The sequence below is a fragment of the Dromiciops gliroides genome, chromosome 5 (assembly GCF_019393635.1).
Source record: "Dromiciops gliroides isolate mDroGli1 chromosome 5, mDroGli1.pri, whole genome shotgun sequence".
NCBI classification, from domain to species: Eukaryota; Metazoa; Chordata; class Mammalia; order Microbiotheria; family Microbiotheriidae; genus Dromiciops; species Dromiciops gliroides.
The window spans coordinates 204,593,246-204,610,164 of record NC_057865.1 but is presented as its reverse complement, the minus strand read 5'-3'; the positions used below and the strand labels follow the sequence as shown (position 1 = coordinate 204,610,164).

The 16,919-nt window shown below is 39.2% G+C and overlaps 1 protein-coding gene across 2 annotated transcripts; it reads left to right on the top strand.

Moving 5' to 3' along the window:
• The first annotated feature begins 1,584 nt into the window (after positions 1-1,584).
• Positions 1,585-14,662, top strand: MMGT1 (membrane magnesium transporter 1). 2 transcript variants are annotated; one of them, XM_043968293.1, is made up of 2 exons: positions 1,585-2,823; positions 14,018-14,662. In XM_043968293.1, the coding sequence occupies exon 1, from the start codon at positions 1,691-1,693 to the stop codon at positions 2,084-2,086; it is 396 nt and encodes a 131-aa protein (XP_043824228.1). In that variant the 5' UTR covers positions 1,585-1,690; the 3' UTR covers positions 2,087-2,823; positions 14,018-14,662. The 2 variants fall into 2 exon arrangements, with proteins under 2 accessions (XP_043824228.1, XP_043824227.1); XM_043968292.1 differs by having other exon boundaries at positions 2,084-2,823.
• The last annotated feature ends 2,257 nt before the right edge of the window (positions 14,663-16,919 follow it).

The following is a 16,919-nucleotide window of genomic DNA, read 5'->3' as shown; positions in this document are numbered from 1 at the left end:
GTCACTTAACCCCAATTGCCTCACTTAAAAAAGTTTATTATTTTTTTAGATAAAGGGGATATAGACTAGGTGTCAAATAATATACCTTGTCATATACAGCCAAAGTATTTCTTTTGCTCAGTTGTCCTTTGTTGTGGGGGGACGATTCTAAATGTGTGGGTCGGTGGGTGGGGAGTCCTTGGGGCAGCTAACAATGTAAAAACATCAAAATAGTTTTTGATGAAATGAAATTTATCAACCCTTCCCTTAAAAAAAAAAAAAAGGGAAGGCCTGGAGGGGGAAGAGAAAGGAGGCAGAAAGACTTGTTGGGGTATACCTGCAATAATCCAGGTAGATGTTAAGGAGGACCTCTTAAGAGGGGGCTGATGCAGATGTTAGAGATAGAGTTCATAGGGCTTGGTAAATGGATGACAGAGAAGGAAGTCAAAATTTTGTACACAGGGGAATGGGTGGTGTTGCCACTGACAGAAATCCTTAAGTCTAGGAGAAACAGCAAAATGCATTGTTTTAACTTGCATTTCTCTGATAGAGGGAAAGATCCTAAGTAGACAATAAAATAAGTTAAATTGGAGGTGTCAGCAGGATAGTTGGAGATTCATATCTATCATCCATATCTCTCTCTATTACCTATCTTAATAATTTATATAGCTATCTGGTCTTCTCCCAGGTTTCTCCCATGGTCCTTTGCACACACTCGGTAATTTTATTCACTCTTAAAAGTTTCAAAAATTATCTCCGTCAAAATGACATACACACACATACACAATATTTGGAGATATATATGTATATACACACATATATACATTTTGAGATTACATATTTACACTATTTTGAGATGCTATATTCACGATACTTTGCTATATACACTATTTTGAGATTATACGTACATATATACTACATTTCAAAATTTTATGCAGTTTTTAGGTATGCATTTGGGGGCCATTTTTATGGAAATAACTTTTGCAAACGTTAGGAGAGAATAAAATTGCCTGGGAATAGTGAAAATGGCCATGGAGAGAAAGATGGGAGGACTGGGAAGAGAAAATTAGAACGAGGAAGCTGGAGGGAACGGAGTGAGGCATTAAGGTTCAGAGATAAAAAGGGACTTCAATAGCGATATGTAAATTCCAAATAGTATTTATTATTATCATCGTCATCTAATTATTTTACACATAAGATGGCGAAATTAAACCACAGAAAGAAAGAGGATCTCTCACGAGCGCTAAAGTCGAGTCAGGATTCAGGTCCCATGACGCACGAGCCACCGCCCTTTCCAGAGCGTCTGACAATCCCAGTCAGAAGCCACGACGTAAATTTTTTTTCAAACGTTACGTGCTGCAGAGGACTAAGAGGACGAGTATTGGGAGAAAAAAAGGGGGAAAAAATGGCTACCGGGCTTTTTTCTTTCTTCACGGGGCCCACAAAACCCCGCGAGATCTTCTTAGACTCTCGTGTCCTTTCCCGTAGTCGTCCCCTTCCCTTTCCCTCTTCCTCTGCTGCCTCTGTCTTCCGGTCCCCTGCCCCGCCCTCTCTTCGCCCCTCTCCCCTTCCTCGTTTTCCATTCGCCGAGGGTCGTGACGCCATCACCTAGCGCCGTTAGCACCTCAAGCGGCGGGCGCAGGAGGAGCTTCTTAGCGGTCGCAGTCACTGTCGTGGTTTCCGTAGCTGTTGCCTCCGTTCTTCGGGAATCATGGCGACTTCTCTGTGGAAAGGACTGGTGGGACTGGGCCTCTTCGCGCTGGCCCACGCTGCCTTCTCTGCTGCGCAACATCGTTCCTACATGCGTTTAACAGAAAAGGAAGATGAAGATCTGCCCATCGATATCGTTCTCCAAACGCTGATGGCCTTTGCTGTTACCTGCTATGGTATAGTCCATCTTGCAGGGGAGTTTAAAGACATGGATGCTACTTCAGAACTGAAAAATAAGACACTTGACACATTAAGGAACCACCCATCTTTTTATGTATTTAATCATCGCGGTAGAGTATTGTTCCGGTCCCCAGATATGGTGTATTCTTCCAACCAAGATGCTTTGTTGTCGAGATCTACAGTGAAGTTACGAAAACTTGAACCTCTGCGTCGTTAAGATGATTCATGTTACAATAACCCGGAAAACGGAGATATGATATTGGAATTTGGGGTATAAACCAGTTTTTAAAATATCTACAACAGACTTTATACTATAAATATAACCAAGGACTTTGTTTGTACACTGTTAATGAAATGGCTGAATTGTGACTTGGCAATGCAGTATATAAGTTATTGCGACAATTATGCTGTGAAACGTGACTGACCTTTCATACTTTAAACACTGTTTCAGTTGATTTTTTTCCAGTTAAAAACAAACTCATTTTTAAAGTCAGACACTTGAAAATTTCATCGAAGAACAATGGAGTGTTTTATAGCGATTTATTTACTTTGGTTTGCTTACACGGCTATTTTAAGGATTTTTTGTGTGTGTATGTGGAAATTCTGTGTGGACTACTGAATTTTGCATCAGAAGGGTGAAAAAAGCTGTTGGTCTTCAGTTTTTAGGGTTAAATGTGCTTTAACTGCAATGGTCCTTTGAGACCAAAATGGTGGCTCTTCGGAGTTTTTTTCCTGACCCTTCAAAAGTGGTTACACTTAAAGTTCCTTTTTGTCAGTGACTTTCTTCTCCCTGCTCTCACCTCCAAGCTGCACCTCCATCAATCGAAGATAACTGTCATGTTACTCGCTAACCTCTCTGGAACTTTATTCAATATGCTATTTTACTGGGCACTTTTGTGGCAGAGATTATTTGCCCTAACAGAAATTTATCTAACAAGCGCAACTTGCTTAAAGGTACTTGTGTTGCTTTCTTTCTCTGTAAAAATCTTCACTAGTTGTTTATGTATTATGTGTAGTAGCTGAGCATAAATCCTTAAAGATACCATCATTCAATTAAACTTCCTTTTTCATAGTTCAGGTAAGCAGTTTTCCCCTGTTCTTCATTAATTTTGTAATTTACTAAGGCAGTGGGTTAGAACAGTAGACAGACTCATTGTATGAAGAGTTCCTCTATTACATTTTTAAATAGAATGGGGACAAGTTAGTTCCATGGATTTGGAACTAATATTGTATTTAAATGATGTTCAAAATAAAGTATAATAGTATTGCACAACTTATGATTCATAGCAAGCTTTTTCATCTTCATTTTACATATTTGAAAGTGAAGATGAATTTAACTTGATTTCTGTTTTATATCATTAAGTAATTCTCTTTTTTTTTTAAAAAAAAAGAAAACACCTGGATCTCCATTCATTAATGAATTTCACATAGACCTCTTTTCTCTACCAGAATATTTTTTCACTATGTCTTAAAAGTCCAAATGAAGTTAGAGGTGGAAAGTTTACTTCCTTGTAGAATAGGGTCATTACTTGATTCTTGACAGACTGTTTAGATTTAAAAGTGACATCAGCAATAAAACTGCAGCTTTTCACATGAGACATTATCATTTAAAGTTTTGTGCTGGCACAACACTGACTCTACTTTTCTGATATAAACCAAGCTAGCTGGAACTCAGTTATAATGCCAGTGAAATGAGTTTAAATCTGAACTGTGAGGCTGAAATGTGGTAATCAAATCAAAACAATGTGCAAAAAATAGGTTTTCAGACTGGGTATTTGAGTGCTACTTTTTATGAAGTGTTACTGAAAAGGAGTCACTACTTTCTTCCCTTTGCCTTGGGTCTCAAAGATGCCAATTTTTGCTTTAATTCTATGTGTAGTGAGAAATGAGTAAGAAGTAACATCTAGGGGGCCCATTATTGCAGTGAAAAAAAAGTGATTGTCAGTAGCTTTAAGTATGGGTCTGATTCGATACAATGATCCAAGATAATCCCAGAGGACTAATGAAGCATACTTCCCACCTCCAGAGAAAGAACTAATTGGTTGAACACTATTTTTCACTTTCTTTCATTTTTTCGTTTTCTTATACAAAATGACTAGTATGGTAATGTTTTACAAAAAAAAAAAAATCCTTGAAGCCAAAAAAAAAAGGGGGGGGGGGTTTCGATGTTTAGATGAGACTGTTCTAATTGTTTTGAATAATTAGCCAAGTGTTGCCCTACCTCTTAATATAATTTGGGCATTCTGTGTAATGGGTGCTTGTGCCCACTTAGATTTAGTGAAGTTTTTAGGAAAGTGCTTGTCACAAACAAACAGTTGGATTTGAAACTATATAATATGCTCATTTGGGTCCTGCTTTAAAATTCTAAATAGTTTTGTATTCAGTCAATCAACAGTCATTTATTAAATACCTACTATGTACCAGGCAAAGTTAGAAACGAGATACAAAAACCAAGAATGAAATAATCCTTTCTTAAGGAACTTACATTTTATCAGGGGAGACAACACTTAGAAATATAAGCATATACAAAATAAATACAAGATAGCGAGGGAGGGTACCAGCTATTGGAGGGAATGAGGTAAAGCTTCTTGTAGAAGATGATACTTGAGTTAAATCCTGAATGAAGTAAGGGCTTCTATGAGCTGGAAGTAAGGAAGGAGTACATTCTAGGTGTAGGAGACATCCTATGCAAAGCCAGGAAAATTAGATATGAAATGTTGTATGGGAAGAAGCAAGGAGGCCAATTTGGATAGGCCATATGTAGAATGTTGGAAGGGTAGTAATGTATAATGAGACTATATCTGAGGCCAAGTTATAAAAGGGTTTTTTTTTTGTTTTGTTTTGTTTTTTGGTGAGGCAATTAGGGTTAAGTGACTTGCCCAGGGTCACACAGCTAGTAAGTGTTAAGTGTCTGAGGTCGAATTTGAACTCGGGTACTCCTGAATTCAGGGTCGGTGCTCTATCCACTGTGCCACCTAGCTACCCCTTATAAAAGGTTTTAAAAGTCAAATGATTGTGGTTTTTATCATTTTAATTTTCAGTTCCAAATTTTCTCCTCACCTCTACCTTCCCTGTCCATTGAGAAAGTAAGAAAAACAAAACCATTTACAAATATGTATAGTCAAACTAAACAAATTCCCATGTTAGCCATGTCCAAAAAGAAAAAAAAAGCATATATGCTTTCAAACTACTCTATCCATCACCTCTCTTTTCTGTAGGTTAATATTTCATCCTGAGCCCTCTGGACTGTGATTGGTTCCATTGTGTTTGTCAGAGTCTAAATCTTTCAAAGTTGTTTTTCTTTGTAAAGAATAGAGTTTGCATTTGGTTCTAGTATCAGTAGGGAGCCACTGAAGTTTATTAGGCAGGGAAATGATAAGGTCAGACATGCTTTAGGAAAATTGCTTTGACAGCTATTAGAGATGATGGATTGGAGTGGGGTGAAGCTTGAGGCAGGGAGATGAAGTAAGCAAGAAGTGATAAGGGCCTAAACTAAGGTGGTTGTGTGACTAGTGAGAAGGGAATACATGTGAAGAATGTGGAAGGAGAAATGGAAATTTTTGACAAATGATTGGATATATAGGATGAGCAAGCGAGGATGTGCCAGAGTGGTGAAATAAGGATGGAAATAAGGAAGTTCAGAATGAGGTTTGGTGGGAAAACAATTCTGTTTTGGACATATTAAATTTGAGATAACCATGGGAAATCTAGTTTGAAAAACCAATAGGTTTTAGTTATGCATAGGAAAGAGACAGTCAGGAAAGAGGCCTGGATATATAAATGTTGTAATCATCTGCCAATGGAAGTTCATTGAGAGAGTGTATTTAAAAAAAGAGGACCCAGGACAGAGCCTTGATGTATACCTACATACCTACAGAGCCTTTATCATGGCCTCTAACTGTAGGTATGTACATGACTCATGACTGATGATGAGCAAAGGAAACTAAGGAGAACCAAGAGAGATGAACAGTGTCATGAAAGGAGGGAGAGGATAGTAAACAGGGTTAAAACCTACAGGCAGACAAGGATTAAGAAAAGCCCAGTAGGTTTGGCAATAAAGAAACCATTCCTAACTTTGAAATAATGTTAGAAGCCAAATTGAAAAGGTTCGAGAAGGGAATAAGAGTAGTAGAGGCAAGAGGCATTCATAGCTTTTTAAGGAATTTGTCTGGAAAAGGGCAAAGAAGATCCTATAGACAATTAGATTTAGAGCTGAAAGGGGACTTTAAATACCATCCAGTGCAGCTCAGTCATTAAGTGTCTGGGGCAGGATTTGAACAGGGCTTTTTGATCCCAAGACCAAGGGTGTGGTAGGCAGTAGGAGGAGAAAGGGAAGGGAAGAAGCATTTATATGGTGCCTATCAGTTTTTACAAATGTTAACTCCTTTGATCCTCTTAACAACCCTGGGAGGTAAATGCTGCTATTATCCCCATTTTAAAGTTGAGAAAACTGAGGCAAACCATTTAAGTAACTTGCCCAGGGTCATACAATTAGTAAGCATCTGAGCCATATTTAAACATAGGTCTTTTTGACTTCAGACCCAGCATTCTACTCACTGCTGTTTGCTGAAAAAGATAGGAAATGAATCAAGGGCACATATAGAAGAATTGGCCTTGTCAAAGAAAAGGAATACCTCTTCATCAGAGACTGGAGTAATGGACAAAAGAACGAGGGATACGAGATTTTGAGATGAAGAAGATGAATAGGGAACTTACAGAGAATGGTTTCCATTTTCTTAGTAAAGTATGAGGAGAGATTGTCAGCTAAGAGCAGAATGGAAGGTTAAAGGTTAGGGATTTTGAAAAGAGAAGGTTCTGAACTATTATACTCTATAAAGAAAAGGCTTTGAGATTTGTCGATTGAGTTGTTGGTGACTTTTACAACATTTATTTCAATAAGCCGTAGGGATAATTTAGGATGAACTTTTGAGAAAATGGGTGGTGAACATCAGATTGACTACTTTTGTGGTAGACATCAGATATAGACTACTTTTTCAGGAAGTCTGGGCATAAGAGGAGAAAGATGAGATGGTAACTGGATGAAGTAGAAAATTAAAAGGATGACTTTTTTAGTCTTGGGGAGACACCTTAGTGTATTTGTAGGCAGAAGGGAAGGACCGAGTGGATGAGAGACTGAGTAAGTATGATAGAGAGTAAGTAGTGAGGTTCTAGGGAATCATGAGAGGATGGTATAAAGAACAAAGGTGAGATTATTTTTATTGTACATTAAGGCTTTTCCTCTGGGATGGGTGAAGAGAATCAATAAGGTAGCAAGTTTAGTGGATAGAAAGGAGAGGACTTGATGTGCAAGACCTACTTTTGAATTCCACTGACAGGTATTCGCTATTTGACTTTTGCTAAGTCACTCAACCTCAGTTTCCTCCTTGGTGAGATGGGAATGACAGGCAGTATGATAATGGATTAAGACTTCTGATCAGATCCTGTTTCTTACACTTAGTGTTTGTGTGACTTTAGGCAAATCACACTTAAACTCTCTGGTGTCCTAAGCAACTTGCTAAGACTATAAGGCTTAGAACAGGTGCAGGGCTGCATTGGTAGAGGAAATTCCTCACCAGAAACTACCTACACCTGTGAAATTACAGATCCAGTCCAAAACAAAAGTTAAATATAGCAGAACTGGTCAAAAAATAATGCGAATAGTAATACCTATAGTGCTTACCTCACAAGATCATTGTGATGATCAGATGAGTGAACATGTAATTTTGGAACTTGAACTGTTGCATAGGTTAGTTATTGTTATTAGGAGAGTTGAGGCCATTCAATTGTCTCAATTTTATTGGAGAAGATATAGTAAGTATTTTTTATTTTTTTATTTATTTTTTAGTGAGGCAATAAGTGTTAAGTGTCTGAGGCAGGATTTGAACTCAGGTACTCCTGAATTCAGGGCCAGTGCTCTCTATCCACTGCGCCCCCTAGCTGCCCCTGATATAGTAAGTATTAAGTGCTAAGCATTGTTCTGAGTAATAGGGATGGAAAGAAAGGCACCCCCCTCCCCCCAAATACCAGTTGCTTGGCATGGAAAAAAAAAAGTTCAAATAAGATCCATATGTGTTATATTGAAGATAATGAACAAAGGAAAGGAGATTAAGGTGGATTGCAAAAACCTTATAGAAGGTGGAACTTTAATAGGGGGAGTCCAGGAGCAGAGATGAGGAAGGAGAGAATTCTAGGCATGGGAGACGGCCAGTAAAAATGCCCAGAATGGGGCTTGTTCAGAGAACAGCAAGGATACCAGTGGCACAGGATCACAGCGAATATGGGGATAAATCAGGTGTAAGAATACTGGAAAGGTACGAGCAGACTATGTTATTAAGGGCCTTGAATGCCAGAGGACATGATCCTGGAGAGGGTGAGTGTGACAGACAGACAGACAGACAGACCTGCACTTCAGGAAGATCAGTTTGACAGCTGAGTAGAGGATAGGCTGGAATAGGAGACATTTAAGTCAGGGAGACTAACCAGTAGGCTGTTGCAATAGTCAGGCATGAGGTGATAGGAACTGGCACCAGTGTGGTGGCCATGTTGAGTAAGATGTCCATGAGACATCCATTTTGAGATGTATAATAGGCAGTTGGAATTTTGAGGCTGGAGGTCAGGAAAGAGGTTAGGGCTGGGAATCATCATCATAGAGATGATAACTGAATCCATGGGAGCTGAGGAGTTTACCAAGTTAAATGGTATATTAGGGGCCCAGGACAGAGCCTGGGCAAACACCCGTGGTTAGTAGGTACAACCTGGATGAAGATCCAGCAAAGGAGATTGAGTAGGAATGTCATGAAAACCTATAGAGAGGAGAGTATTAAGCAGAAGGTGATTGACCATGTGAAAGGCTTCAAGGAGATCAAGAAGGATCAAGAAAAAGTCATTAAAAGGCTGTTATCTGCTGCTTTCAATAGGTATATACGATGGTGGGGAGGTTGAACAGAGTGGAAAGTAATTTGTGGGCTTGATGAGAAAGGAAAGTTTGGAAAACAAAGTTGTGGGGATTTAGAACATAAGTTAATAGAATGCTGAGTTCTAAGCAGTAGTCTTGCATGACAGTTTAATTGTGGATAAAGTCAGCTTAGTATTTTTACTTTCTTTTATAATACTCAGCAGCTTTAGAGCAGAAGTGGAGAGATGAGATGGTGGAAATTGCCCAGGGCTGAAGGTTATCAGAATTGTAGGGAATGACAGAAAGTTTTTGTTTCTAAGGTGGTGGCTAGTGAAACTTTAAAGTGTCAGATAATGGGGTCAGGGCTTTGTGAAGGAAGTGAAGCCTAATTGGGAGATGAAGACTAGGAGAATGGGAAAGACTTTGGGTACTGGAGATCACTATAAATGTGATTAGGTTTATTGAGAGTTAAGGAGTGAGAAGGTGTAGGAATAGGAAGTTATGTTTGGAGAATAAAATTATAGAGTTCAGAATTTTGGAAGTGGTGTAGTACTATGGTGAGGTTCAGTACAATAGTGTGTGGCTAAAGTGGGAATGGAGAGAGTTGTTGGAATCGATAAGGTTGAGTAATTAGGGATTTATAATATCATGTGGTGATCAATATTGATATTGCAGTTCCTGGGGATGATGACTTGAGGCAAGGATAGGCAAGAGATTATAAGGTAGGTGCTAAATTTATTGAGGAATTTGGGATAATTATAGGTCATTAGATGACAACAAAGTTGGAGAAGGGATGCTTTCGTTGAATTGCATGGACACTGAATTGCATGGGCAATGTGATAGAAAAATACCCTGAGGGCCTTTGCTTGGGGAAACAAGACCCCCCCCACCCTACCCCCAGCTTACTCTGCAGGTCCTCTGAGTCTGTGTGAGCTTCAGAAGGATTGGCCTTCCAAGGAGCGGCCAAATGTTTTCATGAGACAGCCAGTTGGAAGTAGTTTTAGAATGCAGAGGGTTTTATTAAATATAAAGGTACTCAGTTCCCTCTTTTCAAAGGATTCTTAAATATTCTTTTGTAGACTCATAGACTTAGAGCTAGAAGGGACCTAAAAAGTCATCCTTGCCAACCCTTCCTTTGCAGATCAGGAACTGAGGACTGGTGAGGCCTCCTACAGCCCAGCGGTGTTTAGTGGGGAGAGCAAGGCGTCCACCTCGCTGTACCATTCTGGTCCTTTGAGAGGCAGGGCGGTACAGTGGAAAGATCATTTACTTAGGAGTTAGAAGATCTTGCTTCAGATCTCATTTCTGACATAACTGGATGATTTGGGGCAAGACGTTTAAGTTATCAGGACATTGGTTTCCTCATCTGTAAAATGAGGGGATATGTGGGCCTTTAAGGTTCCTTCCATCTCTAAATATGTGACATGAGTCTTAATGTGAGATCTGGAATCAATACCTTAAGTAGCATCATACCTCTCCTTCTCACTCTTGCCTTTTCTTACCTAAGATCTGACTCATAGATCAAAGGCAAGTTAGGAAACACAGAAAACATTGTATGTGGTGCCATTAGATGCAGCAGATTATGATTTGGTGGGAGAAGGAGTCCTCAAACTAAGGTCTTGATTCACTTGTGCTCTCTTCATGTTTTAAGCTGACATCAGTCTTAATAGCATCAGAGAATCTCATGAGAACTGCTCTCTGTAGCCCTCCAGAATATGTTCCCCTAGCTCTCGATATGGTAGCTAAGCAGGGGCTCCTGTTTTGTGACCTTCCAGCTCTATCATTTTTGGTCATTTCACCTCCAAACAACTGGCCAAGACTTGGAGAAGTCTGCCTGCTTTTCTGAACTCACAGTGAGAAACAGTTCTTCCCTTTTTGTATTGTTCAGTTGTATCCAACTCCTTGTGAGCCCATTTGGTTTTTCTTGGCAGAGATACTGGAGTGGTTTGCCATTTCCTTCTCCAGTTTATTTTATAGATGAGGAACTGAGGCAGATAGGGTTAAGGACTTCCCCAAGGTCACACAGCTAGTAAGTGTCTGAGGCTGGATTTGAACTCTATCCACTGCACTCCCTGGCAGCCCGAAGTTCTTCCCTACCTAGGTCTTAAAGCTAGCTGTCTTTTCTCTCTCTCCCTCCAGTTTAAGGCTTTAATATTTTCTTTACCTGTCTTGGAGGTCTGCATGTTCTTACTCCATCTAAAAGCTTTCCTTGCCTGTCCATCTCTTCCCTGAAAGCAGATTCTATAAGTCATCTCTGCCAGACAGTCCATCTCTTAGGAGACTAGTTTTTTTCTTTTTTATGTAGACCATATATACTTTGGCCAGTTTTCCTGATTTATGTCAGATTCTTCTGAGTCTGGGTCTCTTTACTTCATGGATACTTTGCCCCAATTAACTTGCTTTCTCTCATCACGAAACTGCTCCTAGGTAGATCCATTCCCCATTGTTGCACCAAGCTAGACTTCATATATTCAAAAGCCATTAGAAGTTGGATACCTGGGGCAGCTAGGTGGCACAGTGGATAGAGTACCAGCCCTGGATTCAGGAGGACCTGAGTTCAAATGTGGCCTCAGACACTTAACACTTACTAGCTGTGTGACCCTGGGCAAGTCACTTAACCCCAATTGCCTCACCACGCCCCCCCCCCCCCAAAAAAAAGAAGAAGTTGGATACCTTTGCTTAGTCATAGGTAGGATAGAATTGCTTCCCTACCGGAGTCACAATGCACTTGCCCAACTTGAGCCTTCTATTTAGGGAAGGGTGTTTGTGAATCTCAAAAAACACATGTTATGTTAATTTCAAATAAAAATTCATGGATGTATCAACATATTTCTGTACCCGTCTTTTCCCCCACAAAAGCTGGGTAGTGCAATTGTACTGTTATACATTTTGCCACACTTCCAAACCTGTCTGTGTAGATAGTAATAATAGCTAATATTCATATAATACTTTAGGGTTTACATACTACTATTAAATTTTTTTTTTTGGTGAGGCAATTGGGGTTAAGTGACTTACCCAGGGTCACACAGCTAGTAAGTGTCAAGGGTCTGAGGCCGGATTTGAACTCAGGTCTTCCGGAATCCAAGGCCAGTGCCCTATCCACTGCACCACCTAGCTGCCCCTGTGGGTACTACTATTAACCCTATTTTATATATAAAAAAACCTCGAGGATGTAACTTGACTTTGGTCAGGTAGTAAATACCTGAGGCAGGATTTGAAATGAGGTCTTTGTGACTTAAGATCCACCACTCTATCATGCCTGATAATGTGAGCATGGGATGGATGGTTTGCTGTTAAGAAATGAAAGTGGGCACAGGTACCTATGTAGAATTGTCATAACTACCAATATTTCATGAACATTTTCAAGAAAAGGGTCTTAAGGTTATTCACATGGTGAACATTAATCAACATCATGAGAAATGAGTTGTTAATAGGAAGTAGAAAAAAGTAAAGAAATTGACATCATTATTTCATAGATGCATTTAACTTATGCAAAATAATTTTTACAGTAAGTTGGTCAAAAGAGTCCAGAAACTACATTACCTAGACATTTAATGTCCTTGTCAAGCACAAGTATATTGCATCTAAGATTTAGAGTATAAAAATACAAGTACTGTATAGACTCATTTGTAAAACATTACAGAGAAAAGAAAAATAAGCTTATAGAGAGCTTAGGATCAGATTTAACTAATTAATTTATACTGAGAACATTTACAGATGAAGCCAGGAGGACAACAAACATAAAATGAAACATGTCAGGGTTTATATAGTACCATTTTCATCAGTGACAATAGTAGAATTATTACTTTTGGTCTGAACACTTCACCACTTGGTATACTATGTGAGAACATGGCAATGGTGCTTAAGAAGATGAGAATGGCTGAATCTGATGAAATATATGCAAGAAGAAATAAATGTAGGCAGTGATACAATATTAAAGACACTTAGGGATATATTTTCAAGATATCTCAGGAAGACTTCAAAAGAGTAAAAATAGAGTGTGTTTACCCCTTTTGTCCAAAACAAGCTTCCAAAATGATAACAACACCAATCTATATTCTTTCTCATTTTCTATAAAATCTTTATGTGTGACCTGTGCAAATATCAGTTTTTCTTCGATGAAAACATAAGCCAGAAACATACGGACTTTTGAAAACCATTTTCTTTACAGCAGATCACAACTTCCTACATTATAGCTGAGTTGTGGACTGTCTTTTTTTGTTGTTGATGAAAAAAACCCTCAAAATATTTGAATCAGTAAAACAATACAACCATAAAGTTTTTTTAAGCCATTCCAGACATATATAAAATTATTTTAATGTTTGATTCTCTCTTGGATTCTGTGGCATGCCAGTGTGGAGATGTGTTTTTGTAGTGTTCCACTGAGTATTGTCATCAAATGAGGCATAAAACAAAGAAATGTACTCACTTAAGAGATGCACTGTGGTGTGTTGAATAGAAGACTAGTCTTGAAGTTGGGATGACTTGGGTTCTGGTATTACTGGCTATGTAATAGTGGGATCAGTCACTTAACTTCAGCCCTAAGCAGCCCTCTAAGCCTCTAACTTCCAAAGGAGTTGCTGACTTGCATCAATGAAGGACATTTGCTTACCATGAGTTCCTTACCTATTAAATCACAGAACTAGATTAAAAAAAAATTTTTTTTAATGTGCTCACAGAAGTGTTCACCAAATGTCATGAAGGATATCCAATTCAGGGTAGAAACAGTATAATGATTTCCTATTGATGGCAAGGTTCTCCAAATACTCCAATTTTCAGGTGAAGACCCAGAACACTGGAAAGCATTGTCAGTGAAATTTATAATAATTTGAAAAATATTCTAAAAATCTAGACTGAAAAAAAAAGCAAATGAAAAGCACATAGGGACCTTTGCATATGTGGCAGGAATATGGGGAAAGACTGCTAGCTCCATCTCTCCCCTCTTAGTGTAGTCAAGTGCCTCCTTGAGGCTTATGAAAGCTTCAACGAAATTTGCATGACTTGGATGTTAGCTATTAGGGCATATACTCATCCTGTGAGGGCTAGGGGACCTTTGTTGGGGAGAAGATGTGAGTGAAGAAAGATAAAGGCCTAGAGAGATACTTGTGATCCTTTTGTTCATCAGCCCAGTGTGAGGAATTAAGGTTTGACTAAAAAAGAAGTTGAAAATGTGCGGATTAGTCCTTGAGCGCTGTTGGCACAGGTAATCTCACATAAGAATAACACTATTTCCTGTCTCCCTCCACTCACTAGAATAAGCAGCTGAAGCAGAAAATGACAGCCCCAACAGACCACAGATGGCAGCAGCAGCAGCAGCTTGGCAGAGAAGAAGGCACATGTAACAGCCGTACCGAAGGGATGGAGCATCTGCTGACGTGAAATGGAATGGCAGCAGCATGGGGGACTCTGGGAGCACGCTAGGGAGACTTTGAGATATGGAACTGAGAAGCACGGCTATTTGCTGGGAGACTGGACCAGGAGATGTGTTCTAGCTATAATGCAGCCTTCCTCATCTTGGAGTTCTATTGGTATTCCCTTCCCCACCAGAGTGGAAATATGAAACAGTGTACTTTTGTGTGTATGAAGGGTGGGGCTGAGATTGATTCTACCACTTTACTTTCCCTTATTTTCTTTGCTTTCCTTTTCCAATTAAATGCTTTGCTCTTTAATGTTCCTGTCTGGTTTGTTGGTAGAGCATATATTTATGGAATTTTTTTCCTCAAAATCCTTGTGAGTATGGATTTATAGATTGTATTGGATTGAACTAAAAATACTGCAGGGATCCAGTGAAGTTTTTTTTTCCTTGATTTTTTTTGAAGACGACTAACTCATGTGTACATTTGTACATTAGTAAACATGCAACAATAAATTACATTGCTTAAGTTGTTTATACTAGTAGCATTAAGGATTTATTTTTTCTTTCAATGTTTAAGTTATAATTTGGCAGCATTTTTTGTCATGGTTTGAGGTTTATCAGCAATCCAGGCACTTTGATTTAAGGAACCAGTGTATAATTGTGTTCAAGTATGTTGCATAAGTTGTTGAACTGTCATTGCTTACTCTACCGAAGTGACAATGCCACCACAATTATCCAGTTATTGGAAAGCTTGTGCTCAGTGGTGAGACTTGAATCTCATTCATGAAAGTTGATTTGGGGGTACCCCAAAACTTTGGTGATAAGGATATTGAAAAAAACCCTCACATTGTGTATGCTATGAACTCTTATGGGGGAAGGGGTGGAAAGTACTGGGCAAAACATACAAGAAAGAAGACAGCACAGTTTGTGAACTACCTGGAACTGTGGTGCATTTCCATATCCCCAAGGAGACAATAAATAAAGGGGATATTGGAAAGCATTTATTAAACCTTCACTGCTGACTTAGAGTTGCTGACTTTTCTTAAAGCTCTCATGACAAGAGAAGGATGGATTGAGGCTGATGTAAAAGCCTGCTCAGGAGAGGGACTCTCACCAACTGCCAGTGCCCCAGGGCCATCAGTCTTCTCTTTGGGCAGTGAATCGCTGTCAAAATGAACATTAGCTTAGAAAGTAGTTCAGCTAAGTGGTGTCTGATAAAGAGAAGGCCATTCTGATAACCTTTACCGCTTACCTAGAACACCCTCTGAAATTAAACGATAATGGGATTGATACAGAGAAATAGAGGTGATGATGAGCCTGTGGTGATCCATTCAATATTGTATGTGAATCAAAGATGTAATGCCCGCAGCTACTTAATGTTTGTGGACGCTAGATAGCCAGTATGATAATGTTAGTAGCAAAAGGCCTCTGACTTTCTGCTTAGGTTGAAGAAGCTGCTACAAGGTTCCTGGATCAAGTGTTTAAGTGTTTGTGGGAGGACATGGACCATATTCAGCTAACTTTAACTTATGCCTTAAGGAATGCCTTCCCCTCTAAGATTATCTTCTATCTACTCTGTAGATACCTTGTGTGTACTCATCTATATACATGTTGTGTCCCCATTAGAATGTAAGCTCCTTGAAGGCAGAGACTGTTTTTATTTTTTCTTTGTATCCCTAGTTACTTAGTCTAGTGCCTGACACATAGTAATAGCTTAATAAATGCTTGTGGATTGATTGATTAATTAATTAAGTACTCCAGGGTACTGTATATGACATCAGGTTCTTGGTGTATCTAAAGCTGCATAAGCAGCAGAAACATCCCTACGAACCCCCCACCCCCTCCAACTACTCAGAACTGATTCATTCAATTTGGGAAGTAGAGAGAGAGCCTATGGACCAAGAGATGTTTCTGAGACAACAAAAAGTAGCCCTATAGGACTCCAGGCAAGGGGGGCCGTTGATGCCAAAGTGCAAGTTTACCTCCAGATGCCGTATGAACCTGGCTTGCTTTTTACTGAACTACTGTTTAATTATTCTTTTCAGAGGGACAAGAAGGTTTGATTTTAGAGGTTGGTACAGTCCAGTTCAGGAACAGCAACAGAACACGGTGAAAGAAACAAAATTGTGCTTTGCTAAAACTGTGGATATATGCTATGGGCATAAGAGAATGCACTCTGAATCTTCTAGAAACTAAGGTCTACTGGACTAGCATTGCAAAATTGAGATAGTATCAGAAGTAGTGAAAAGAAAAGTATAGATTAAGAAAGGTATGGATATTAGAGATGTTACAGAGTTGAAACCAATTAAATTTGGCAATTGATTTGTTATGAGGGAGAAGAAAAAGTCCTGGATGAGGAGTTTCAGTTAAGATGACCACATGAAAGATCATACCTTTTTTTTTTTTCATTTTCTTTTTCTTTTTTTGCAAGGCAATGAGGGTTAAGTGACTTGCCCACGGTCACACAGATAGTAAGTGTCAAGTGTCTGAGGCCAGATTTAAACTCAGGTCCTCCTGAGTCCAGGGCCAGTGCTTTACCCTCTGTGCCACCTAGCCTCCCCCTGAAAGTTCATACCTTTCAAACACTTCAACAAATATTTAAAAAGTCACTAGAAGGGAAAAAAAAGACCAATAAAACTAAAGGGAAATTCCAATAAGTTCTTCTCTCCAGTCCAGGATTTTTACAAGATTCTGACTGGGGGAATTCCAGGGGTACGTGGAGCCAGTCCAGACTCTGGTAAATTGGCTTGAAGCCAATTGCATATTGAGCAGAACCAGCCTGAGCTGCAGTGTGAGAAT